Genomic DNA, 27843 nt, shown 5'->3' with positions numbered 1-27843 from the left:
CCGAGCAGCCAGGCCGAGCGAGTGAGCCAAGCGAGTGAGCCGTTATCCGTGTTCAGCCTGCGTGGCTGATGCAGCGGCGTGTTCAGTTGCCAGGGACCTGTAGGCTTGGGAGCACACACACCAGCTGGTTCCCATGCAGGGAATGGGGAACTTCCGGCTGGGGAGAAGGACTGTGATGTACACAGTGGAAACTATTCCCAAAGGGAAGAACCGAGTGCTGGGGGTGAGTGATAGAAGCTTGGGAGAACCCTCTGGGGAGGGAGTTGGGCTGGGTAAGGTTGGGGGTGGACAGAAGAGTTGGGGATGGGTTTCTCCAGCAGGGTACCAGATCTCTTGATTTAGGCTTAGCAATGTGATTCTCCGGTGTATCTGCATACGTGTGAATGAGGGGTGTAGATGGGAAGAGATGGAATTAGAGAAATGCTTTAGAATGAATCAGTGTAAAGAACCTGAGAATCAGTCATGTCCCCACTTAGGGGAAATAAAGACCCATTTGGTTAGAACAGCTTTCTGAGAATAGCTCACTTTGTTCATTTTAAGAATGATCTCCTGCCAATACATGTGTGTTTGTGTGCATTCCTAGACTAAATATTCCCAGGAGCAGGCATGAAGTCTGCTGCCAGCAAGGAGAGTAACAAATGATCCTGCTGACCCACAACTCCAGAATAGCCCTTTCCTGTGGACGTGGGACACTAGCTTCAGCATTTGGTTTGGAGCAGGAGAAGAACGAGCTGTCCAAAATTAAACACTGAAGCCAGTGCCCTAAGTACATAGGAGAAGTGGGTAATGTCACTCTTGGAAGGAAATGTATTAAAATACAGTTGAAAGCTGTCCACAGAGACACTGTTCACAGCTGAGAATTACTGTATTGCATAAATGGAACCTCAATGTTCAGAGGTGGTTTAGCTCTGAATACCATATATTAAGCCCAAGCATCTAAGGAGGCCCATCATTTCTACGCCTGCTTATAAGCTTCCACAAGCATTCTGCTAATGGAAAAGTTAGGCTACAAGGGTCCTAATTTGGAGAATACTTCCAGTAATAGGTTGATCAAGGTCCAGGACTGTCCAGAAAGCTAATCCCAGATTCCCTATATCTGTGAGCACTCTGCATAAGCCTAGAGGGATGATTTTTATTTTTTTAATCCATATTGTCCAGCCAGTGCTCAGCCTGCTTTTTAAAATGGGCTGCAGTCAGAACTTAGTAAATTCTAAATTTAAAACAAAAAACAAAAACTGATCTTCAAAGCACAGAGACATGGCTTGTACAAATCTGCCATGGCTTGTATAAATTAAGTCAAAAGATGCTTGTGTGGTTTTTGCTGATAGAGGGAAATAGCAGCACATTCCCTTAACTCTCCCCCTCCTGCCGCCCTCCATTTTTCTTCCATGCTCTCCCCTACAGTGATAAATAATTGGGGAAAATAAAAGCATTTAGAACTGTTCTTCGAGAGCACATCTTAAGCAGCCTGTCCAATGCTGTGGCATTCTCTTGCATCATGCAAATCAGAAGGTTTCTTCTTCTATAGACAAAATATATTTCAAGACTGGAGCTTAAGCACAGACCCATGTCCATTTGAATCTGTATAAAAATTGCTGTGTACTCATTAATGGGTATCGGCTATGCAGAAATTCTGAATAAACCAATGGCTACATTTACAAAGGGAAATCCTGCAACAGAGTCAGTGCTTTTGTGCTACTACAGAACCATGTAAAGGGACTTCTTCCTAAAAATAGATGTGGTATTAGCTGGGATTGCCCAGATCACAAACACTAAGTCCCTTCTTGAAGGCAACTGAGCCCCTAACTGGAGTGATTGGGCTTGTGAAACATTAGATAGGCTGTAAAAAACTGCTCTGGATCCAAATACAAAAAAAAAGCCTTGGTTTGGAAAAATCAGACACAGCACATTGTCCTGCTTGACAAAGCTGCCTTCAGATGGAAGGAACTATACATTCACTTTTTCTTCCCAGCTGAGTGCAGAAGTTGACTTGTTCTCTCTTTCAGTGCACCAAAGCATTAAAATGAAGATGATGTTCCAAAAGAAATAGGGGGTGCAGACTCTTTAATTAACAAAAAGTAAAAGGAGACAATAAATATAATGTTATTTTCAAAGAAAAGCCAGAAATTTTGACCAGGGTTATCCTATCATTTTTCCCAGTAGGTTCAGTTATGCAGCCAGTCATCTGTTGATGGCAAATTCTACCTGTTTTTGAACCAGATACTCAGTCTAAAGGAACTAAGAAAAAAAAAATGTTCCACACACACAAAGAAGATTGATCTGCATAGGCAAAACTATATTATACAATCACATTTAGCACTAATCATTTACAGAGAAACACCAGGCACAGTGGGGAAGATGCGAGCAGATGGCTTGTGCTCCTGCACGGCTGACATTCCAGGTCCTCTGCTGATGAGCAATGCTCTCCTAATGGTTCACTGTCTTTCAGCTTGCCCTGGACAAAGGAATGCCTTCAGTAAAGACGTCTGCATGGCATGTGACCACCTTGGATGTGTTCTGTTTTGTTTTGCCTGGCATTTGCTCTCCCAGGCAGCTGCCAACCTCATCTGATGCATCAGTATCCCTTAACTTTGAAAAATTAATCAAGCAATCCTGAAGGTGCCAGACTCATTGTCTGTCACTTGGTGACTCCAGTCCAGTATCTTTTGCACATTTTATCATGAGGATAATGAGAAATTTTCCCATATCTAATCCGCCCAAACACTGTTGTCCGCCTGCTTGGCAACACAACAGTAACGATGTGGCTTTTACCCAATCATTGGACTCTCTTCTGAGAATTCTGCCCTCATTTTCCTTTTCTTTCTTTCTTTCTTTCTTTCTTTCTTTCTTTCTTTCTTTCTTTCTTTCTTTCTTTCTTTCTTTCTTTCTTTCTCTCTCTCTCTCTCTCTCCCTTTCTTTCTTTTCTTTTCTTTTCTTTTCTTTTTCTTTCTCTTTTCTTTTGAACAGGGCATCAGCAAAGCACTGACATTTTTTAAAAAGCACAATAAGCAAACAAAGAAACAAAAATTACACTACAGCAGAACAAAACAAAATAGGAAAACAAAACCCCTGCTTAATTTCCTATAAAAATTCATTTGTAATCTTAAGGAGAGAAATAGAATTTTAAACACCCATATTCAGTATTTCTATCCAAAAGGACATTTCTACAGATAGAGGTAATATATTAGGAATTTTTTCATAAAGATAAGTAAAATATAGCAACCAGTTATGAATAAGTATGAAACCTTGATTCAACGGAATAATCCAGAGTTTCTCAGTTTATGTAATGGACTCTGGATGTAACAGACAAAATTTCCATCCAGTTTTTCCCTGAAATAACAGGCAAGGCTGTTGCATCCAAAATAATCTGGTCAAGGCAGTTAAGTTTAAATTAATTTTACTTTAATTTGATGATTGATCAATTGATTAATTTAATCCATGGCAATTTATGACCATTGGATATTGATGTTGTTATGCAAATGACATAGATTGACATAAATGATACACTGTACTTTGGGTTTTAACAGACATTTGAGAATACTGGACAGTCCTTCCCCAGTTGACAGCAAATCAAGGTCTTACTATATTGTTCTTCTGTGCTTGTCTACTCTGGATCTTTGATTATTGTCAGCTGAGACTGAAGTAGAGAAGAGTGCTAAAATCAATCTAGGCCAGGTGGCAATAAGAAGCTGCTCCTGAAAAGTCTTCTCCTTGAGCCTTCTCAGAACCCCCAAGTAGCTACACCCATTGTTATGACTCCCGATGTCTACCCTGTTAGGTCTATATATACCACCAACCAAACTGGAAAGGCTACAGTTTTTTTTTCCCTTCAGATATATTATATGATGACAGTGGGATCTGTTCCCATCCCTCACATCCTAAAAATATGAATACTCTATTTGTGAAATCTGGGTTGAATTAAAACCTGGATTTTAATACAGTCCATATATTCTCTATGGCAACCTTCTCCAATACAGAGAATGACCTTGCTTGGCTGCTTGAGGAATAGTGATGACAGAAGCTGTAAGCCAGGAGGGACCAGATTGGGACTGGTTGATCTATGGCAACAGTGCATCCAGTAAAAAGGTCTATGCTGCTCCCTGCATGAAGAAGTTCTATGCTTACTTGTCACAGTCCAGATCGTCATCCACAGCATTGTACAACTAGTGATGCATCTGAAGAGCTACTGCTGCTGTCTGGGTGCCTAACACCCCAAGCAGACAGCAACACCAGAATGCTCCCATAAATTCCTCCTGGGCTTTCATATAGACCGAAGTCACTCTGTTAGGCACACATAATGCAAAACCATTCTATGACCTCTGGCTGACCCAGGTTGACCTGAGGACCATGCAGTGAGGACACCAGAACACTGGGAGCCTTAGAAACAGTTCAACTTATCCTACAAACTTTTCCGGGCTAATGAGCATCCCCCTCCCCACCTTAGATACAGAGTCACCTGGATTTATTTATCTATCTATCTATCTATCTATCTATCTATCTATCTATCTATCTATCTATCTATCAGATTTATGTACAGGTAGTTCTTGGCTTACAATGGCATTTGGGACCAGAATTGCCATCACTAAGCAATGCGGTTATAAAGTGCAACGTCACATGACCACATCACTTAGCAACGGCAATTCCAGCAGTCCCAGTTGCCATTGTCAAACGACTGCGCAGATCGTTAAGCAAGGACCACATATGACCACAACTTCTAACTTCTTGCTGGCTTCCCCATTGACTATGCTTGTGAGAAGCTGGCAGGAACATTGAAAATCACAATCACATGACTGGGGGATGCTGCAACAGCCAAAACTACCAGGAGCCATTGTAAGTACCATTCCTTCAGTGCCATTGTAAATTTGAACGGTTGCTAAACAAATGGTTGTAACCCAAGGGCTACCTGTAGCTGCCATCTCAGGAATGTGACTCTAGGTGATGTACAATAAATTCAACAATTAAAACAGTCTTAAGTAACCATTAAGAAGAACTGAGCATTAATATAAACAAAGTTGTGGGAGAATGCGTCAGAATCTCACACATAGTACAACCAACTTGCGGGTTCCCTGTCACCAAGGGATCCCCAGGCCTGCTGAAAAAAAAACTCATTTTAAGAGATTTCCAAAAGTCAATAGGGTTAGGACTAATTTTGGAGGTGGTATATACTAATCTGCTAGATACTGGTCAAAATGAAAGGATTAATTACAACAGATTTATAAACACCAGATTTCTTTCCACTAGCAAACATAAATTATTCTCATGAAACTTTAGGAAGCTCTTAGAAGCTGAAGTAATGCAACATAAAATTGAGGGCAGATGAGAGGAGAGAGAAGTACATGATCTGTGGAAAGAGGCTCCAGAGCAACCTCCCCAACCTTTGGCTAAACTGAGCAGGAGATGAGGGGAGGGGAGATGCTCCTACACATCTGAAAATCTCCAGGATGGGAAAAGCTGCTCTAAGTTAAAATATGTGGTAACCATCAGGACAGTAGATCCTCTGGTGCCAGTGCTTTGAAGTCAGTATAATCATTAAGGGGTGTGTGTGCGTGCATGTGTGAATTTAATCCATCAAGTGCCGAGTATTATTCCCCTGATTGTTCCCACAGACCATCCAGATCATGACTGGCTTCATACACATTAGCTTTGGGATCATTCTCAGCACCCTGACCAGTGTATATACCTCATTCTTTGTGTCTGGAGAGATCCCCTTCTTGGGAGGAGCATCCGTGAGTATCACACATGGGACTAGAGAACACTCCCTTCCCCTCCTGGATAGGTGGGGAGAGAGGTGGAAGAGCAGTCAGGCAACAGGCAGAGAGATTATATGAAGAAGGAAGGATGGTGGGATGTCCTTGGTGAGAAAGAGACAGGGCATCAGCTGCTGAAGGAAATAGTTCCTGGACTGCATGATTAGCAATATCTCCTCCTCAATGAGTTCAGTGATGCTTCTTCCCAGCTAAACCAGCTCTAGCTGAGATTTCCAACAGTGCTGTGGAACCAAACCTTCAGGTGCCTGATTTCTTCAAAAATGTGTGATCCATTGTGAGTCATCATTAGCTCTTCTGCCAAAAACTGTCCTGTCTGTTCAAAAACCATGTTATGAGGTTGGATGTCCTTCCTTCTTTCCTTCCTTCCTTTGTTTTGAAGCATCCAAAATTTTGGTTTGTAATTTTTTTTTATTATGTTCCTACCATGTTCATACTAAAAATGAATTACTTAAACTTTTGCCCAAATATCTTTTTCCATTTTGTTAAAAGCATCTTTACTTTGAGAGGAAACTCTTCTCCTTCTCCTAGGAAAGGGAAGAGGAATAAATTATAAATACAATCACCATTGCTCTGAGATTCTAGACCACTTCAGGTCAAAGATCATTCGCATCGGAGAAGCCTGTACCATATTAGAATGTTGGTTCAGTTTCATGTCAAAAAACACATCCTGCTTCTCTTCTACTATATGCTTGTCATTTGCTTTTAAAATACAATTTGTATATGTTATGTGGATCAAAGAATCATAGAATCATAGAGTTGGAAGGGACCTAAGAGGTCATCAAGTCCAACCTCTGCATACTGCAGGATTCACTACACCATTCCTGAGACATGACTATCCAACTCCAACTGAAAACTTCCAGTGAAGGGGAAGAATCCTATCCCACTGATTGACAGTTTTTACTGTCAAATCCCTTGAAATATCTAATCTGTATCTAAATCCCATTAGTTTCATCCCATTAGTTCTAGTCTTTCCCTCCGGCACAAGCCTGAACCCTCTACAATGGGACAGCCCTTAGGACATTTGAAGAGGGCAATCACGTCCCCTCTCAACCTTCTCTTCTACAAGGTAAACATACCTAGGTCTTTGAACCATTCCTCTTGGACTTGGCTTCCGGTCCTTTCACAATCTTGGTAGCCCTCCTCTGTGCTTGCTCCAGTTTATCAATGTTCTTTTTAAACTGGGGTGAGTTTAAGAGGTAGGTCCCAAACTGCAAAATTACAATTCCTTTTCTTTAGGAAGACTTATCTCACCTCCCAGAAGGTTATCACTTAAAATACTCTTCTACACACACACACACACACACACACACGTGTATCACTTAGGGATCAGCTGTGGATCTATATTGTCTTCTGGAGCGGGCATACCTAACAGATCATCACCATCACCATCATCTATTTTGGGAGCTGAATAAGTCTGCTCCACTTTGCTGGAGATAGCAGCAAAGCTGGTGTTTTCCTTGGAATCATTGTGGCTCTGCAACCCTTGTGGGCAGTCTGTTTTCCTACTGGCAAGAATTCTCATATCCTCCATCTTCCGGGGTCAAACCACCCATTGCATTTTCTCCCACCTCCCATTCCCATAACACTACAGCATCCTCTTCCCGGAACTTGTCTCTATGTAGTGTTTATCACTCTCCCACTTCTCCGACCCAGCCACCATAGCAACACGCAACCATGGTCACTGCTATTGGGAAAAGTGCCCATTTGCTATCATTTCACACAGCAGCGGAACAGCAGTGTGGCAGTCAAGAAACCTTGGTGGGATTTCAGTACTTTGTTTACATTTTTTAAAACTCAGACTCCCTTTGCATAGCTTCTGAGAGCAACCTCTCGGTTTTTTTTTTCCCCAACTGACAAATGTGCACTGAAAAACATTGGGGGAGGGTTGCAATTCATTTTATTTAAGTTCTGAGCGAAGTGAGCGATGAGAGCATGTTGCCATTCCACAGCATGTGGTAGCTCAGGGGTGCAACACGGGCTGAATGAGATTCTCTGCATTCTTCTTTTCATCAGCTGGAAGGAGAGAAGGTGAGCAGAGACTGGCCGTTGGTACTCTCTACATGCTGAGGTTGGCAGAGATGTGCTAATAGTGAAAATATTCTTGGGTCAATGTCACATTGTGTTATGAGGGATCAGGGTAGAAAGACTGGTGTGGTAGAATTGTCCTTTGTTCACACACAGAAATTCATGAACTGTGTGGCAAACTTCATCCCTAACCTTCCTCTAAAGTGAACTATCTGCTACATGCATGTGCATTTCAAAAAATATTGCTATTTGGAGCTATTTTGAGGGAGGGGGAAAAAAAGCAGCCCTGAAAAGCTAATTTTCAAATCTAGGTATGGCAGGAGATTGTAGGAGGAAAACTACTTTATGTTAGTCTAAGGTGGCAGAACATCAGGAGTCTGGTAGCACCTTTTCTAACTAACAAATTGTATGAAAAGGCAAAAGCTTTCATGAGCTGCAGTTCACATCATCAGATGCAGGAGAAGTCTCATTTCTCTTGTTTTGTGTTCAAAATGATCACTCTGTTTTGTTTTGTCTTACAACACCTTCCCCAAGTGTTGGACTTTAACTCCCATAACGTCTGGCCAACATACCTGTTGTTCATCCTGGCTGGGGGTTTGGGGAGGTGTCATCTGGATGGCATTTAAGACTGCCTTACACATTTCTAGGTAGAAGCAGACAATAGGAACCCACTTCAGCATCTTGTAGGAAAGGGGGAGCTTTTTAAAGTAAAAATACACACACATACACACACAGCGAACAAGGACTGACTCACAGAATTCCCCCATCCTTGCACTCCAAATTAGTTTTCCCTGCCTCTTCAGCATTGGACAAGTTAACTTGCCAAGTGCCAGGCTTTCTAAAGTTGGCAGAAGTGAGGGCACCCAAAAATCACCTTCAAACAGCTTCATCGAGTTTGGGAAATAGAAATTGTGATGATGCAGAAATGCCCAAAGACATTTTTATTGCCATTCATTTGCCTCTAATCTCCATGTTTATGTACCCTCCCTACAACTCTGTGTATGTGTGTGTGTTTGTGTGTGTGTGTGTGTGCTGGTTTGACTCATGTTTGTAACTCACAACAAGAATCCAGGGATCAAAACAAGCGGATTGTAGTTCAAGAAAGCTTATATGTCTAAATAAATGTATCAGTCATAAGGTGCTTATTGAAACAGGTTCTATCTCCTCTCCTTCAAGATTAGGAATATTGATGCAAAATCTGGCAAATCCTTAACTCTACCATCAATTTTTTGGCTTTCAGGCAAGAAAAATAACCCTGGAGAGATGTATAAAATCAGACTGGTGAGGCAGAGGATAGAATGCTTTCAAGGAGCAAATGGGAACTACTTTTCTACTCTTTTTCTTGGGAAAGCCTGAAGATCCTAGAACATGGCTACTACTGTATACCTGAGCTGCAAAAATCTGGAAAACCACTAAGACAGTAAAAGGGTAGTGATTTCTGTATTGCTTTTCTGCCATCTAGTGGTCATCCAGATTTATCACCCAGACCATAGGCTCTCTCTTCCCTTTTGGAGAGGTTGAGCACCTCAAAGTATGTTGGGTCTATCACCTTTGAGGAAGGTTGGAGGTTTTCTTTGGAGATTTTCTATGCCTGTTGATGAGTTCACACTGCAGTTTTCATGTGTGTTCTACTGGAAAATGAAAAATGAAACTGAAGGAAGACTTTTTTAAACTTCGTGATTACAGAACAAGATAATGGGGTCAATCTCTCAAGAGCCCTCTGTCAACCCACCTTTCCTGTTCTGCAAGAAAACCATATGTGTTAAATGGGCAAAATGGGCCAAGAAAGTTAAAAAGAAAATAACCCAAAATGATTCAAAGTGGCTTAATTGTCTTTTCAAAGAGCAGAAAGCGAGATGCTGATATCCTGGGTCCCAAATCATTTCTGCAGCGCTTGTCAGCCCAAAATCTACAATACAAAAATGTGCATAAACTGAAAAAAAAGAATAAATATAAACCATTGGTTGGATTTTTGCGGCTTCATGTTCATAACGCACTATGAGAGGAAGGGAACAAAAATCCTAAAGCATATGACAAGCCATTGCACATTAATGTTTTATATACATACATTTTCCTGAGAATAAATCCTGTTGAGCACAGTGGGCCTTATTTCTAAGGATTGAGGAACAATGTATGGAGCTACCTATGGGGTTTGTAAATGAATCAACGAGAGTCAGTTTGATGCAGTAGTTTACAGCACCAAGCTAGAAACTGGGCGTCTGTGAATTTAGTCCTCCATTTAGTCCTCCATTGGTCACAAACCCAGCTAGGTGACTTTGGACCAGTCTCTCTCTCTCAGCCCTTGGAAGGTGGCAGGGACAAACTACTCAGCTTTATGGACTTCTGCAGGCAGTCATTAGGAGTCAAGAATGATTTGAAGGCATAACATTTACTCTTCCATTTTTGTCTATTGTATTTTTCCTTGTTTTTGATGTATTTATTTGTAGCAGCCCAAAGTTGTTGGGAGACGCAGTATACACATTTTAATAATAATAATAATAATAAATAATAATAATAATAGCAGTAGTAGTAGTAAAATAAAATAAAACCAATCAATTGATTTAGTGATTATACTTAGGGTATATATTTTCTCTCTCACCTATTTCTCTCTGCAACAAGATAACAAAAACTAATTTTAATCATCTTATTCTAAAAAAGGATTTAGCATAGTGCTCACACATGCTACTTTACTTTTTCCCTATATTGTGCAGGGTAGAGAAAGAATCTGAGAGTGTATGATGAGGACATTCACAAAACAGATGCCATAATGGCTTTCTGGACAGCCAGAAAGCCCATTTATCAGAATTAGCCCTATAGGAAGCTCTCGACTCCAGTGGGACCTCTGTGGGATCCAAAGGCATTCTTGCAAATAAATGGGATGCCAAAGTCTGGGCTTTATGTATAGGTTCTTTTTTATCTAGTCTGACTTTTTAATTAATTAATGTGGGTATTTATTTTTTAATTGTTTTTGGGTTTTACTCTAACTGTGAGCTGCCCAGAGTCACCCTTTGGAGGAGAAAGGTGGCATACAAATTTAATAAATAAATAAATGCCCCCCCTCATCTATCTATCTATCTATCTATCTATCTATCTATCTATCTATCTATCTATCTATCTACCTACCTACCTACCTACCTACCTACCTACCTACCTACCTACCTACCTATCTTCCTTCTATCTAAATGAGAAGGACTTTAAAAAAAAAAAAGTCAGGTGGAACAGGGAGCCAGAACAGGAGGTGTCTGGAAGTATACTAGTGCCTACAGGTACCACGTTTCCAGTCCCTGGTTGTATGGCAGGCAGGTGAGCCAGGCATTCACTTTTTGTCCTTGTGCAGACTCTTTGCCAGGCTCTGATTAGCCAGTGGCCTGGTTCCTTCCAAAGAGTTTGCCTAATAAATGCCCTTGCCAATGCCCAGTTCCAAGACAAAGTTTGCATTGGTGGGGTTTCCACATCTTGATAGGATCATCTGAACCAGATCCGGATCAAACAAGTAGCTGGGCGTGGAAGGTGGGGTGGTGATTCTTCACACTCTCTGGTCTGTTTTCTTGTGTTTTTTGCCATCCAGATTTATCAGCTGCCCATGTTTCCCTAGTAGAGATTTTATGCACGTGCAAACAGAGCACATATATACTCAGAAACTGCCAGAGAGAGAAAACATAGCTGTAAAAGTTTATATGGATATATGAGAATCTAAGAGTCCCATTGGGGTCAAACTTCTATTTATTTAAAAAGAATCCATACGCTGCAGGTGTGTATAGGTCCATCAGCTGTTACAATTCCATCTCTTTGTGAGAATATTAAAGCCCATGTGTTAGAGAATGCAGGACATTTACGGGATGGTGTTGCAGAGCAGGAGACACCAAGCTGGAAATTTGTTTTGCTTAAAAGTTGCTTCAGTGGTGCAGACAATTAGAGTCTCATAGACTGAGTCCCTGAAAGCTTACTGGATTCTAGTCTGGCAGCACCCCATGACCAATGAGTGTCCTTACTTTCGCCGTGCTTGTTCCATTCTGTAAAAGGTCTGTAAGGCAAGAGTTCACTGAGGCTTATTGTCAGATCTTGCTGCCATGGGAAAAGGAACTTGAGCACATTGTAGAGCTCATTAAGGAAAGTTGGGCTCAGTAGTTAATTGAGCATTGTCCTATATAAAGACAGCAAGCATGTGGTCTTAGCCACATGTCCCATGAGAACTCTTGGGGTGACTTTGGGCCACAGGATTGCTGGTGTGGGAATAAAATAAAGGGAAATCCCTGTGCAAGCTGTCTTAAGCTCTTAGAGAAGAGGTGGGATATAAATCTAAGAAATAAATAATCATGATTTAGGGCTACCACCTCTGGGCTACCCAAATCTGAGTGGTCACTGTTGTTCAGTCATTCAGTCACTTTGAGTCTTTGTGACCTGATAGGCATCATGTTGCCAGGATTGTCTGTTAATAATTGCTTGAGTTCTTGTAAGCTCTTGCTTATGTCATCAGAGATAATATCCAACCACCTTGTCTTCTGTCAACCAGCTTTTTCAAAGCATCAGGGTCTTCTCCAGTGACTCTTGCCTTTGGAATGGATGTCCAACATAGCTAAGCTTTAGCTTCATTATTAGTGCTTCCAATGGGTAGTCTGGTTTCACTTCATCTAATACTGAATGATTTGCTCTTCTTGCAGTCCAAGGTATTCTCAACCATTTTCTCCAAACCACAATTCAGAAGCATCCTTTTTCTTCATTCAGTCTTTCTGAGAATTCAGCTGTCATAGCATATGTTTCAGCTGAGAAAACCATGGCCTTCACAATTCATACTTTGGTGGTCAGTGGGACATTTCTTCACTTTAATGCCAACTAGGTGATTATTGGAGGCCAGCAGAGAGATACAGAAACTGTTGACCCTCGGCTGCCATCTTGTTGTCTAAATTTTTGCAGCCGAGATATGGTAACTCTAGCACTGCCTTTTGGTCCTGCCACTGCAACTCTGGGACCAAACTGGTGTGCCATTCATCTTCTCTACAGTGAGTGGGATGTCAGTATGCAACCATCCTGGAAAAGTGTCAACGTACTGCTCTCCCCCTCTTTGGATTTCTTCTTTATTTATTTGCTTTTCACTCATACAGAATACAAGATACTTTACTCTGTGTTAAGGGGCTGTATACTACAGCAGCCCTTATGCCACTGTGGGACTCCTAAACATAATTCTTAGTATACAAATCTCAATAGGCTTAATTTGGAATAAGCAGCTTTAAGGTCAGGGCTAATGAACACATATGAGGGCCTTCCAGTTACTTTGTTCAGTAAATGGCTCTTTCATTTGGGGACAAAATCCAGTCAAGTCTATAGGGCAGCCGAAAACAGAAAGTGGCAAAATGCCCTCTTTGCCATATGGCTTGGGACCAACCTGTCTGGCAACATACACACCTACACACTCATATACTGTAAATATTCCCAGTTCTTTTGTTCGTCTTAGCAGGCATCTAAACCAGAATTATTGTCAGCATCCCTTTCTTATTTCCCTTGGTTCAACACTGTTTCAGTATTTCCTCATTCCTGTTGCGCCTTTTCATCCTAGAAATGTGAGCTCAGCATTTGTTCTGTGTTTTATTAAATGCTGTACTTTTTAAAAAAATTACATTACTGTGTACCCCAGTGCATTGGATGCAGGGAGAGGGTGAAAAAAAATGAGGAAGGATCTGCCCGATGATGTAACAAATAAGTTGAGTGTCCTCTAAGAATAATTACCCAAGAGGAAAATTGACCAGTGACCTCAGCAAAGTCTGCATGGGCACAGTGATGCACAGCTGCCAATAGAAAGATATAAAAATACACTAACGAATATTGAATAGTGTTGTGTGAGCAGCAGGCTATGAAAAGGGAAGATAAACCATGGAAGTTTTGTCCAAATCTTTTTGTGGATAAGTCTTTGTTTTTATAATGAAAACTATATGTTCATATCTTCATGCTTAACAGTCAAGGCAGTTTGCATATAAGACAAATCTGGAAAATGCCATCTCTAGTGGATTATACATAAGCCCAGATGTTTCTTTGCTAGCTTTAGCAGAACTGCATCCAGCAAATTCTGATTGTGTGTGAAGCAGCAGCGTGATGTACTGTCAATGCTAAGTCTGACCCCTGTTCAGTTCTGTGACTGTCTTCTGAACAGTTTCACCATCAACTTCCTGTGTAGATGTTCATGTTCTTATACACATGTTTATATAGTTGTCTCTGTTCACACAACTTCATTTTTCCATACACCTCAAACCAATTACCAGTCTGATCATCCTAGCTTACTTTTCATTACTATCCTCCCAGCATTCTTCTGTATTATTATACATGTTCATATATGAGGCTTAAAATATGGTTTGCTTAAATTGGTATGTGATATGAGTCTGAAATCAAAACTGTGTCCCTCTCCTGCTTTCCAGCAACTAATGCTGGTGCCAGGTTTGATGGTGGCTGTACCAAATGACCTATCTTGGACTCGATCCTATGTCAACGGGACTCTAGCTGTTGGCTCACCTATAGACCTACAACTTCACTTTCCCACAGTGCTGCCAGCATAATGTTGCTCTGCATCATTATGGAAATTAAAATGGCAACTGTGATGGCTATTAATTGACCAGGGAGGCTGATGCTGGATGTGAAGATCACAACTGTGTATTTATGAAAAATAGCAAGGGAAGAACAGAAAGACTATTTAAGCCTCATATACAAAAATACTCAAAACTACTTCTGTAAAATCACTTCCCAAAGTTCATTTACTTCCCTCATCTGACTAGGGCTGCAATGAATATTCCCTATGAATCAGCACAAATTATTAATAAAAAGATTGTTCTCGCTGAATAATCGCATTATTTTGTCCTCACTATCCAAGTCCTCACTTGTGCAATCCCATTGAATTTTTGCTGTGATGATCTATGTGCTCAAGTTGAGTAAGTTCCATGAGATTTTTTCTTCATGATAGTTTTGATAAAACTATCAGATTTACCACCACAGCCAGCAGAGTTAAAGAGTAGTGTTGGCAAATGAGGGCAACGGAGGTTAAGAAACTGGTTTATTTTAATATAATATATAAAAATATGGCAAATACTTTCATCTCAGCCCTAAAATCAATCATTATTGAGCACAGACTGTTCTGTTCTATGGCTCCAAAGCAAAGAATCCATAATTTGAAGGCACGAAAGAGCTTTATACCTTCTGCCTACCAGAGCAGAAACAGCCTGATTTTCAAGGCCTTAGGAAGAAGATGGAAGATTGGGATGTTAACAGATCAATGTAAGACTGATTACACTGAAAGGGTAGACTTCTCAGATATTGGGGTTGGGCAATATTTTTTCATAAACCCTTAGAGATTTACATATTAATAGAAAGTGGAGTTTAAGCAAATAATGGAGCTAAAAGTAAAAGGTTCTCCCCACTCCATTTTTATATCTTTTCTTTGTCTCTGTCTTTCTCTCCCTGTGCATCAGATTAAAACTGAGTGTTTTTGCTGTAGATTCAGATGGATTATCAACAGAAGGGTCCCGTATGTCCCTGTGGGTGGGTTGCCCATCGCTAACTGAAGGTCTGACCTCCAGGACAGATACTGGGTTATATCCCTCTGCTTAGTTTACAAACAGCCTTTCTTTCTTGACAAAGCATTTTTAATGGTACCAATCTTCCTTCTCATTTCTATCATAACTTCATGAGACTGTCTAGTGAGGGTTGGAAGGGAAGCTCTCTTAATTGAGATGTAAATGTTTACTGGTTTCCTTCTTCCTACACAGTTCATTGTTTCCGGATGTCTCTCCATTGGTGCTGAGAAGAGCCCTACCGAATGTGCAGTGAGTCTGTCTCACATTCTTTTCTCTTCTGTGAACTACAGTTTAATGCTTTGTCCCACCTAGAATTAACAGTGGACTTCATGCATGCCTGGAGATCAACCATAAGCTGCTGCAGCATAGGGGCTGGAACAGCCTTCTACAACCTGGTAGTCAGTGAGAACTTCAGTTCCCATCAACCTCAGGTCCATGCTGAAATTGGAGGCAGTAATTTTAAGATATGGCAATGCAAAGTGGAATAAAATGATTATAACGGCCCTGGCTTAAAATTACACAAAAGAAGGGGCAGTCCAACCTTCTCATAGAGAAAAACTTACATAACGGGATGCCACACTGAAAACACCCTTTTCAGTTCTCCCACTATTTAACCCAATTTATAATGGGACATATGGAAAAGTATTCAAAATAAATCTGAAATTATGGGCAGGTTCATAAAGGAGGGGGGAAGTGGTCTGAAGATGTACTAGTTGCAATTTTGTCATTAGAGGAAAGGTAAGCAAACAAACAAATTGGCAGCCAGGGCAGATGGTGCAAGGTTAGTATACCATAGTCAATGTAAAGCAAAAAAGCTTTAATTTGGCATTTGCTGCAGTTTCCAAATAATCTTCAAGGTTAGACCTGTGAAGAGCATGTTGCAGAAATATACAGTGATTAAGTCGTGGATGAATATAGCTAGGTCAACTCCCCTAGGAAGAGGGACAATTGATTCACCAGTCATAGCTGGGAACAGAACCCTAATCATGGGTGCCATTATATCCCATGTTGGTCACAACCCAGAAGGAAATCATAGGCAATTATAGACCAGCCATGACTTGAATTGTAGCAGAATCCACTAAGGCTTCCAACAACCCTTCAGAGCTTAAAACTGCAAATAATGGACACACACCCTTCTAAAGAGCATGAGAAACTGCTGCCTTGCTTCACTTCGTGGGTCTCCCTTGGCACTTCCAGTAGGAGAAGAGGCTTCTGTGCATGTGCAGAAGCCTCTTCCATCAAGTGGAAATACTAGAGAAGATCTAAGAAGTGATTCAGTGTGCCTTGATGACACAAATCGCATTATAGCTGCACCTAAGTGAGACAACTGCATCCATGTGGGGAAGGGAGCAAAGGTGTGACAACATCATCACACAAATGCCACAGCTTACTTCTGCTGGACATTGGGATAGAAGTACATAAATGTGGCATTTATATGATGGTCTCACTGCATAGATGCTATTATTTTGGAATCACAATGGTTTGCTGCAGATGCTGATTGCCTCCAAGGTGCAAAGTACCTCTTCAGGGTAAAGCATGACTGCTTTAGGAAGGTTTAGAAGCCACTAAATGCATGTGTACAACTTAGAGGAGGATATTTGGGCGGTGGCGTCTGTGTGTGCGTCAATAAAGTGCATAGGGACTGCTCATTTGTCCTATTAAAAACCCACTGCATTTCTGGAAGAGATTTCTTTTTCCATTTGTGGAGGATTTTAACTGTCTTTCACATAATGTTTTTATGTAACAATGACTGCAGGAATCAGAAGCATTGTTCCCAAAAATAGTTTGCTTTGCCTAGGGCATTCCATTCCATCTAAGCTCTATTGTAGATCTATGACAACAGTGTAGCAGTTCTAAGCCTCTGTATTTATCCACACAGAACTCAGTGGGACTTACTTCCAAGTAATCCTCTATGGGGTGGAGATGGGAAGCTTCTGAGTTTTTCTTAGTCACGGTGTTTCTGGAAAGAACTAAGCAGAAAACGTTTGTAAGGAGATTTTGGAACAATGGGATCACAACTGAAAGGGGAGAGATTCAGACTGAGGGTACTCGCTGGCTCATCATTCTTGAGTTATCAAACTTTGGAGGCTGAGAATTGCTTTTTGAGAGAACAGAAGGCAGCATTCTTCACAATATACCAGCTCATTGTACTGCTGATTTTGCAGCTCAGTGTGTATATGTGTGGGATATTCTCCCTATTTCAAACAGAGGTGAGAGTAGGACAGAAGAAATTAGAGGGCATGCCACTGGAAATGGTGTCTCTATCATCACCTTCAACTCTCTAAAAAGTGTCTGTCTGTTTCCATTCTAATCGACATCTGCAGGAGGCAACAGTATTTGAAATTTCCCAATTCTCAATGAGAAGGTTGAATTCCCAAAGATATGAGCAGCAGAACTAGAGTTTAAGCAGCTCTTCACATGTACTAATATTCCAAATCAACCTTCACTATCCTTGTTCTCTCCCAACACGGTGGATTACAACTCCCAAGTTCCCAGCCATGTGTTCTGGAGACCTTGAAAGAATTGTCCCTCTAGTGACTTTGAACATCTTCTACCATCAACCAGTCATTACTAAGGCTCTGTAAAGCCTATTGTTGTTATTATATCAGCACCACAATGGTGACACTATAATTGATGACACTAGAAGATGCTGTAAGTCACTAGGGGAGATTCTTCCTCAAAGCTGTAGTCCCAACCCATCTGGATGATACCAGATTGGGTAAGGCTGTTCTAAAATTCTCAGTAGAATTTGTTCTCCCAATGATGGCCTAACATTCATTATTTGTGCCTTTTAGGTAAAAGGCTCACAAGCCATGAATATCATCAGTGCCATTTTTGCACTACTTGGAATATTGGCCTTTATAGTAGATCTGAGCATAAATGGGACATTTCATTCAGATGATAACTACGAGTATTCGCTAGTGATGGTAAGTTTCAACAGTTTAGACACAGTGCAGTTCTGTCGGAAAACTGAAACTAGCAAAGGAATTGGTATAGTTATTGTATATTTGAGAAGGAAAACATCCAGTTTCCTAGTATTAGGATGTATCCAGTTAAAGAACATTTCATCTGGGCAGTCAATCATGTATATCAAACATGCCTGAAACCCAGATGATAACTACCTGAATCCAAACTGGCAACCTGGTTCAAGCTATGGATAGCCAGTTTCAGGGCCATCCTTCTGTAGTGCCAAGCTATACTATTGTGTATGATTTCCTTAGCATGACATCTGTACTGCTTCTGGATTGGCTCCCAGTGTGAATTGGAGAAAGCTGTCCTTAGGATCACATGATAATTTAATCTCTTTACAATGGAGAAGAGAGTGGATGAGACTCATGATGCAGCATGTTTGCTCTCCAGCTCCTCTCCAGCCTGACTTAACCATGGTTATATGTTACATTAGCATTGTTTACTATCCAGATCGTCCTCTTATCTAGGGTTCATTAACCAACTTCAAGTCCTAACTTGAAATCCTAATTAAGAAGGAACCTAAGGCAACAGATACTGTAGCCCTGCTTCTTAGAAACATATCTTGAAAGGTTTCTGATAAGAATGGAATGATTGTTCTAGGCCAGTGTTTCTCAACCTTGGCAACTTGAAGATGTATGGACTTCAGCTCCCAGAATTCCCCAGCCAATGGCTAGCTGGGGAATTTTGGGAGTTGAAGTCCACACATCTTCAAGTTGCCAAGGTTGAGAAACACTGTTCTAGGCAATTGTTTGCTTTCTTTCCTGCCTTTGACATTTTCTTTCCCTCCTTTCATGCACACATCTTCTGCTCTCTCTTTCTCTCCCTCGTATGTATAGCCAAAGGGCTTCAAATAGCTTGTCTAAAACAGATTTCTCCAGTTAAATAATTTGGGCTGAGAATACATACAATCTGATCCTATGTGTGTTCATGGAGAAGTAAGTGTTCTGTACTCTATGAGACATGAGGTTAGTGCTGAGTTTTACAATGAGAGCCCTATCATTGATTAGTGGTTAAAAACCTCAGACCTGATATACTGTATATGAGATTGGATGCCTCCCCCACATGATGGTCTGAAAGAAAAAAGCCCCAAATGACACGTTTTCAGTTTGAAAAGGCTTTTGTTCACACGACTAGAGCAGGAATCCCCAACCTTTTAGCTCTGAGGAATATATCTGGTGTTTGGAGAGCATTTTGTGGGAGCTCTTGCAAAAGGCTGAATGGCAGAGGGGAAAATTTCCCAGTTCTTTTATCCAAATGTGACCTGCTATGCCCTCTAGCCCCCCCCAACTTTCTACAGGACATCTCTTCTCCCCCAATTACTTTTGCCCTCTTCTGAGCAACTCAACTGCTTCTGGACAATAAAGCTGATCACTTTATTTTCTAAGAAAGTATACAGGACCATTTGGGGTGCAGAAACATTCTTGGAAATGAAGATGATACTGCAAGCCCACAATATGCAACGCTAATGCTATGCATTATAGCAACTTTTCTTGTTTTTACATTAAATGGGTTTAGATGTAAACAGGTAGGACAAATAGCCAAACTGGCCCAATGGGAGATTTCTGCAAGAGTATTGGAGCCCCAAGGCAGTAAGTGGGGGACCCTGAGAATAGAACGAAACAATTCTGCAAATCTAGGCAGGCCCCAAGAGAAGATAACTGAGTAGATTCCCATTTGTTAATTGGCTTGTATCATTATGTTTCCTTTGGGGAAAAGACAGGCAATAGGATCGCCATTGTGCTGCTGACATTTACCATTGTGGAATTCTGTATTGCATCTGCAACTGCATATTTTTGGTGCCGGGCAACCCGCTCTGACTCCAATGAGGTGAGATTTCTTACCAGAATTATCATTGCTGTTATGTCTGCGCATTGAAGTTTGGTTATTGTTTCTGAGTCTGATTAAAGTATGTCCATCACTGCATTGCATATGCAAAAGGTTGTGATTTTAAAAAATGGCATATTGTAGCTAGGATGGACAGAAAAATGGTGTGGGTTAAAAATAATTAATCTGGGTTGGAGTGAGGTAAGAAAATGAAAATATTAAAGTTAAAAATGATCCAGTCAGTTGAGTTTAAACATTTGGGAGAAAAAGAACCAATTCCTCAGATGAATGTGGGAAAAGATGGGAAGAGAGGCAGGTCTAATATTGTTTGTTTTCCAGGCCATACTGATTGACCCAAACACCATCAGGACAGATAATGAAATCCCTTCTGTAGAATCTTCAATACATTGTCCACCAAGCTCTAATGATGTAAGTTATGGTCTAAAAGTTGAGGCCGTGTAGAAGATTAGACTTGAGGAATCTGTATGGAGGAGTCACATCAGCTGCACTTCTCTTGGGGCATAAAAGTTAGCCTTTTCCTGCATGACAGAGTTCCTTCATTTATTGTCAGTATTCTAGCTGGCAGGCCAATGAGGGCAAAGGGACTGTCTCTCTACTTTCTCCTGTACTGTCTCCATTTAAGTCTGGACTAAGAGACATGTGACTTAATATTCTTTGCCTTGGAGTAGAAGGTAACGCTCCATTTTGCATGGGCTGTGTATGGAAGTGACCATAAGTCTGACATGTGGATTGCTAAGCTGTCAAAATGTGGTTAGAGGACAATCATGATACTTTGTTGGAAATAGTCACAAAATAGTTGGTGACCAGACTGAGAACATGGAACTGAAGCCAACAGATGTCCAATCTGGACACAAATACATCTTTTCAGCTCTGACTGGCTCTGTTGCTGACCCAGTACACGTTGAAACAGAAACCAGTTCATGATGTTAATTCCTATTGTCCAAAGCCCTGTGTTGTGGCTGGTTTATGAAGACTCTGTACCATTCTTAGATGTCCTGAGAAGTGGCCAGTATATGAGACTGTCTGGGCCTCAGACTCTGTGTTTCCCCCTCGTGTTTCCTTATGGAAGCATGAATTCAGAACAGAAAGCGGCACCTGGAGATTAATTTGAACAAAGCTGACTGGTTTTATATGAAGCATATCAGCAGTGCTGGATGCTCTTCGTACTGTTTGCCATCTATATTTGCATTTACTATATCCCGTTAAGCTATTCGTAGAACAGCCTTGGGAAACGTTCCGTCCTTGATTCTCTGCAAGGACTACCAGTCTGTGACAGCCTCCCTTGCAGCTTTACTGAGCCGAAATTGCTATTCCAATTCCTTTTCACTGGCCCTGGCTTTGCTCTACTTGCTGGACCATATAAGAAAGCTTTCTCAGAGGAGAAAGAGCTCACGTCCCTGAACACTAAATCCTGGTTTAGCTTTACTTATTCCAGAGTTGGACATGCAGTTTAATACCTCCATGTCTTGTAAAAAAAAAATGACACACATTTTAGTGGATATCAGAAAACCTTTGGCAATGTTTTGTATTAATCATTTTTAATGATGGACCACTAACAGTTTTTTATACCACTGAAGTTCAGCTGTAGCCCTGATGCAGGGCCAGAAACACTGGAAGAGACATGGAACTAATTTCTGGTTTTAACCAGATTGAATCAGTTCTGAGTTTAACCTACCATTCTCAAAATGGTTCCCTCCCAGTGTTTAGGACTATAACTCTAATTAACTGCAGCTAGTATGGCCAATGTTCAGGGAGGATGCTGGGAGAGGCAAAATTAAGAGAGACCTAAGCTTGGAAAGGCTGGCTTAGAAGAAATGGCTTTTCACTTAAAACTGTCTGCTACAGGAAGGAAAGCATTTAGATTGGAGCCTGACATCTAGCTATGTGTGCTTAGAATAGTGTTTCTCAACCTTGGCAACTGTAAAGTTGCCAAGGTTGAGAAACACTGGCTTAGAATCTCAACAAACTAGGTGCAACTTCAGTAGGCGTAACTGAATGCACGATTGCTACCTAGTCCACCAGAATATTCTCCTAGTCATACAGCACTGAAATGAGTGAGAGGTTCATAAAACATGTAATGTTTGTGAGCATGTGTCATGGCGTCTGCAAAGGAGAATTTTTGGTAGACCCTGGCCCTGGCCTCTAAGAATGCTGGGTTGGGATGTCCCCCCCCCCCCTTGTTTCTGGCTGCATATTATGTATTTTGTACTGTTTTTAGAGTTTGGAACTGTCTGGCTTGAGATTGGTTTCTTTGGCTTCTAAGCATCTTGACTAATGTTTCTTCAGAGCATGTTTCATGAGAAATTTCTACTATTTTAATGCCTGTCTGTGAAACAGGGATACCTAACTTGGGTGACCTCACTGAGGTCTGATTCTTGTAGCCGTTTATTTGATTTTAGACTAGTTAGGTTTTAGATTACTGCAGTGATTCACTATTTCTAAATCTGATCTTGTTTTTCATGAATATGTTTTTAAAAGCTGTAATAAAACATGTACTTGAGACAACTCATGTCTGTCCTTTGACTTTTCTTTGGTGTTTAATAGAAGAACCCACCCACCTTCATACAGCTGAATAGTCTTTGCTTCTCCAGAACAAACTGAATTAAGGGAGACAACCCCCCATCCTGTTACTTTCCTCTGTAAGCAATCCCGGAGACAGATGTTAAGTGAATGTAAGAGGAAAATACATTTGTTATTTCATACATTTCTCTTAAATTTCATATATACACACATATATACATATCTCCATAACCACTTCCAAGTCTTACTTATGAAGAAGTAATGGGATGCTAAAAAGTAGCCTCAGATTATTGAATAGGATTACACCTGAACAGCCTATCTTCTGCACTGATCATGGTGGATTTATTGGTTTTTGGAGAAGTTCTGGGAAATGAAGCATCAGAAGAGACACATCCAGCACTGCTGGAGAAAGATGAAGAATGAATCTGATCATGCACATGTAGGAGCCTATGTTAAGGCTTACACAATGGTGAAAAGGGTAGCAAAATTTAATTATTCCCCCCTTCCATGTTACACTGGCAGAATGTGCCCAGTGTCCCTTTTTTAAGATAACCCGGTCTCTCATGGGGGCTGAGAGACAGGAAGAAGAACTGAAGGGCTGCTCTGAGAAATATTCTAGGCATCTGATGGCTAAAGTCAGGGGTTCATTCAGAAGTGCACTCTGGCTGAACAATTCTATTATATAAGAGGAATTTGAGCCTGTGAATCTTAAGAAAGGATCTTCTGGGATGTCAGAGCTGCTCCTTGTGTTTTAGTTCGATGTCCCTCCTGGTTAGTTAAGTCTTCCCAAGAGGTGACAAACTGCTGGTTTCAAGTGGTGGTTAATTTGTCTTTGAGTGAGGGGGTTATTCTGTTTACCTTCAAGAAGACCTTGATGTGCCCTCTCCTCAAGAAACCACTGATGGACCTAGCTGTGTTGGATATTTTTTTTCAACCTTTCCTTTTTGAGAAAGGTTGTGGAGAAGGTGGTGGTACAACAACTTCAGAGGGCCCTGAAGAAAGTGGATTATCTTTCCAGTCAGCTTTAGGTCTGGATACAACACTGATATGGCATTGGAAAGATTATATTTATGGATAATCTTTGGTGGGATTGGGATTGGGGTGGTATGATTCTCCTGGTCTTAGCTGCATTTGATACTCTCTTAGTATGCATTTGATACCATCATGTTATCCTTCTGGACTGTCTTTGAGCTTGGGAGTAGGGGGCACTCTTTTGCAATAGTTCTCCTCCTTTGGGGCCAGTTCCAGTCAGTGCTGGTACAAAAAATATGTATTATCAGCAGAAATGATGGAAATTATACAAGAAAGGGGAAAGAAGATCAAGGTGGGGAAATAAGAAATTGAGATACTGTAAATTGAAACGGTTAAGTTTATCCATCCCTAAAGAAAACATCTCAGAGTAGGTGGCATGGCCTGACTTCTCTGAGCTAATCTTGAAAAGGCTAAGTTTAATATTTGGATGGGAGATCACCAAGAAATCCCAGGATCGTATGCTAAACCAGGAAATTGGAAAAGCAACTTGGAAGGAGGAAAGAACAAACAAAAGCAATTCCTGGTAACAGATAGTTGTCAAGGAAAAAAAAAAAAAGGATGTGTCACCAGGAATCAAACTCAACTTGAAGATGAAGGAAGACTTTACGTGAAGGAAGATGCAGGAGGGTTGCAAATGGAAGATGACAACATGTGAATTCCTCCTCCCTTTGCTAAAACATGTTGTGATCTCTACATAATGAAAGCCTTATCTGGAAGCACATTGTTTCTTACTATATGGATTTCAGATCTGAAGTTGAGTATTTCCCTCGCTCCCACCCACAGATCTCTTGGACTGCCAGGACAGTCCACAGAGCTGTATTGATGACTGACATGCTCTTGTAAGCTATGGCATGGGCTAGGGAAAAAAATTCAAAATATCTTGACCCAGGGAACTTTTCAGAAGGCTGTGAAAGGAGATGATGCATGACTGAGCTTCATAATAATTGGTAAAAAAAAAAAACTGGAGATAATAGGAGACTGAGTGCTTAATATAGAAAACAGGATAGAACATCAGCTAGACTAAATTACAGTGGCTCTCCTGACTACAGTGAAATGACACAGATTTATTTATCCCATCAGAGTTTTTGCTTTCAGGGTACCTTGACAAACACAAAGGTAGGTGCTGGCCTTCTCTCAGCTGTGATGAGTGGTAGTGTAGTGTGTGTGTGTGTGCATGTTTATGTCTTACAAAAGGGGAGATGCCTCTGTCCAGTTCAGGAGAATACTCTTAAACACACACAGATCTTCCAAGCAACAAGGCAATTTCTGATTCAACATTACATAACAACTAAATATAGAGCACTGGAGAAATTCAATTTGCGGTTTTTAAAAACGGTGTAGATTTCCTGGACTTGGAGCCAGGCTGTTGCTTCTGAAATCCATCTCGGGCATCAAATGGAAAGATCTATTTGGCAAAGCAAAGAAAGGAGGCACCACATGTACTCTAGCCAGGCCACGTCTGTAAGCCAAAGAAATGGGACATTGGCATTAAGCATGACTGGCATTTACGTATTTCATCAGTCAAGCAGAAGAGTAATGTAGGGCTCCAGAATGGAGGGGAATTAGTCAATGGGATAGACCGTGTCTTTAGGTGCTGGGATTTAAGCCATTAGTCCCACTTCATTCTCTAAAGGCCTTTCCACACTATTGAATTAAAGTACTATGCACCCAACCTTGAATCCACACAAAACAATGCCATTGTCTGCATAAAATTTGCTGCCCTGTTGCCAACCCCTATTGTACCCCCCTTCCTCTCCTCTGTATCTATTCCATATCATTGCCAAATGGCGCTGCGCCAGTCCTTGTAGGCAAGCTGAATGTTTTCTTCTCTAGCCTTGCTGCTTTTAGCACATCACTAACTAACAGAGAAAACATCTGGGCACTGCAGCATGAAGAGGAGTGGGATCTGTCTTGGGACTCTACCTGGGCTTCTCTGCCCCTTCTCCCATACTCCATTTGGGCATCTCCCAAGTTAAAAATCTCCCAGTGGGAACAGTGGAGATTTGCTTTTGTCTCCTTCATCTTATTGGAAGCCTGGAGAGAAGCCCGTCTCAAAGGTAGGAATGCAAGAAATATAATGCTAATGCAGAGGACAAACACTGTAGAGAAATGACTGAGAGGAAGGCTGGTCAGTGACCAGGGGGGGAGTAGTCTGAGGGATTCTGCCTGCACTTCCCAATGGTCCCCAAACACACCACTGATCACATCCATTCCAGGTAACTTAACCCTATCTCCCATGCAATGGATGGCAAACCTAATAGATTTTAGATGGGTGAGGGTCCCCTACCATGACAAGGGAGGGTACAGTAGCATGGTTTGTACTCCATAGGATGAAAGGCTGGAGGTCTCAAACTTCTTTTCCCAGAAGCCCTCTGGGGCTTCATACCCTTGCCCCACCTCCTATCTTGGGTTTAGCACTGGTAGTTCCCACCGTCACCGCAAATCTTCTGAGGGGGCTGCCTCTGACATTCTCCCTCTAACTCTGATGTGTAAGAGAAAAAGGGCTGTCATCCCTTGTACTAACTTTCTGGTGATAAAAGGTTAAAAGTGGAAATAGTACAGTAATTCCTAAAAGGCAGCTTCCTGGCCTTGTAGTTCAGCTGTTCCCCCCTGCTTTTTGGGGGGAAAGATCCAACTTACAGGAGTTAAACAAATCATTTTAAAAAAGCAAATGTATATGAAATTCTAACTTTAGAAAGGAACTTTAAGATAGTGCTGGTCTGCTAGAATTGGATTACATTTCACCTCTTGATAAAGAGAAAATTAAATCTTCTTGGATCTATATAATAAAAAAGCTTCAGGACTGATTGGCTGTAATAAAAAGGTTGGGATTATGTAGAATTCCTTATGCATTTAGAGAAGGAAGCACTAGCACTGAGCTGAAAAATAATGTTCAGAATTTGAATTCAGCTTTCTGGCTAGATTTGCTTATCTATCTCTTAGAGACAAATGGATTCCTGAAGCAAAATCCTCATCCTGGAAGAAGGTCAGGGCAAATCAATTCCATATTGTTGCTAAGCAAACTAAATGGATGTGTCCAAGAAGACACCAGGAGTTGTATGTGGCTTGAAGGAGATTTGGCTTGACTTGATTTTGAAAAAGTACGTGTGCTTGCTTAAAATAGTGCTTATTTTAATTAAACCTAAATCCCAGAGGTGCCAATGTTTTTATTGGCTCCATTCCTTTGTCTTTAACAGCAACCCGGTATGCAGAAATTTGAATATTTTTTTTTCCTAGCCTAAAGATAAAACTCATGGGCAAAATTTGAGCTATCGGGCTGTTGTTTATAGCACATGGACAGATGGTAAAAATGGTTGGTGATTCAGTCACCTTATAAATCTTTGCCAAATGTATTTTTAGATCATATTCTGTCTTCCTTCTTAATTAATATACTCCAAGCATATACATGCACACTTGTGGGCACACACACTTATTTAAAGAGAAGTGACATCCAGAAAAGTAGTACTGAATAATAAATATTGCTAATAATTTTGGGAAGCCAAAACGACAAAACAAAATCGTTAGGAGAAAACGAATATGGTCAGGAGAAAATGAATATGGTGACAGGAGTCCATCAGGGAGATGGCATAGTAGGCCATTTGGGATTGCCAAAGAGATGACTCCTTCTGTTTTGTTCCAGCCGAAAGCACCTTGAAAGATGTTGATGGAGTAATGATATACCCCTACATAATGCAGCCTCCTAAAAGCAGACGATACAAAATGGGTAAAGGAAAAAAAACTCTTACAGATCAGGAAATAGCTGAAAATAAGTATCTTGTCATCGTGGTGAAATAGTGGAATAAAATGATAATATGGAGATGGAGAAATAAGAAAGTCAAAGAATGAGTCTGTGGGAAGTTGCTCTCCCGTGGAATTCTGTCTTGCCCTCTGTGATGTTCCACATGCCAGGTTGGTCATCTGGAGCTTTGGGGGGGAGGGTGCCATTAGCATGCTAGTTTACATCTTGTCTATTGCTCCTTGCCACCCAAGTCCAAGCAAGCTATAGGTACCTTTGAATCTTTCCTAAGTCTGGTAATGGGTTGGATGAGGGTTCAGGTACATTCAGACAAAGAGGTGCTATTGGTAAAAAAGAAACTGAACTTGAGAACACGGATTTTCCACACTGC

The 27843-nt window shown here is 41.0% G+C and overlaps 1 protein-coding gene across 1 annotated transcript; it reads left to right on the top strand.

Moving 5' to 3' along the window:
• Positions 1 to 22659, top strand: LOC112541763 (membrane-spanning 4-domains subfamily A member 12-like). Its single transcript, XM_025172629.2, has 6 exons — positions 1 to 223; positions 5607 to 5726; positions 15542 to 15598; positions 18145 to 18276; positions 20036 to 20146; positions 20483 to 22659. The coding sequence occupies exons 1-6, from the start codon at positions 134 to 136 to the stop codon at positions 20603 to 20605; spliced, it is 633 nt and encodes a 210-aa protein (XP_025028397.1). The 5' UTR covers positions 1 to 133; the 3' UTR covers positions 20606 to 22659.
• The last annotated feature ends 5184 nt before the right edge of the window (positions 22660 to 27843 follow it).

The sequence above is a fragment of the Python bivittatus genome, unplaced genomic scaffold (genome assembly GCF_059951505.1).
Source record: "Python bivittatus isolate LINGU-HERP-01145 unplaced genomic scaffold, Pbiv_v1 ctg000480_np1212, whole genome shotgun sequence".
NCBI classification, from domain to species: Eukaryota; Metazoa; Chordata; class Lepidosauria; order Squamata; family Pythonidae; genus Python; species Python bivittatus.
Note: the sequence above shows the minus strand (reverse complement) of the source record. Positions and strands in the feature narration are given on the sequence as shown.

Bases quoted from the DNA above. Each gene is read 5' to 3' on its own strand.
- LOC112541763 (XM_025172629.2), top strand. From the start codon at position 134: ATGCAGGGAATGGGGAACTTCCGGCTGGGGAGAAGGACTGTGATGTAC. The intron at 224-5,606 runs GTGAGTGATAGA...TTGTTCCCACAG, and splicing joins GGAAGAACCGAGTGCTGGGG to ACCATCCAGATCATGACTGG. The intron at 20,147-20,482 runs GTGAGATTTCTT...TTTGTTTTCCAG, and splicing joins CCCGCTCTGACTCCAATGAG to GCCATACTGATTGACCCAAA.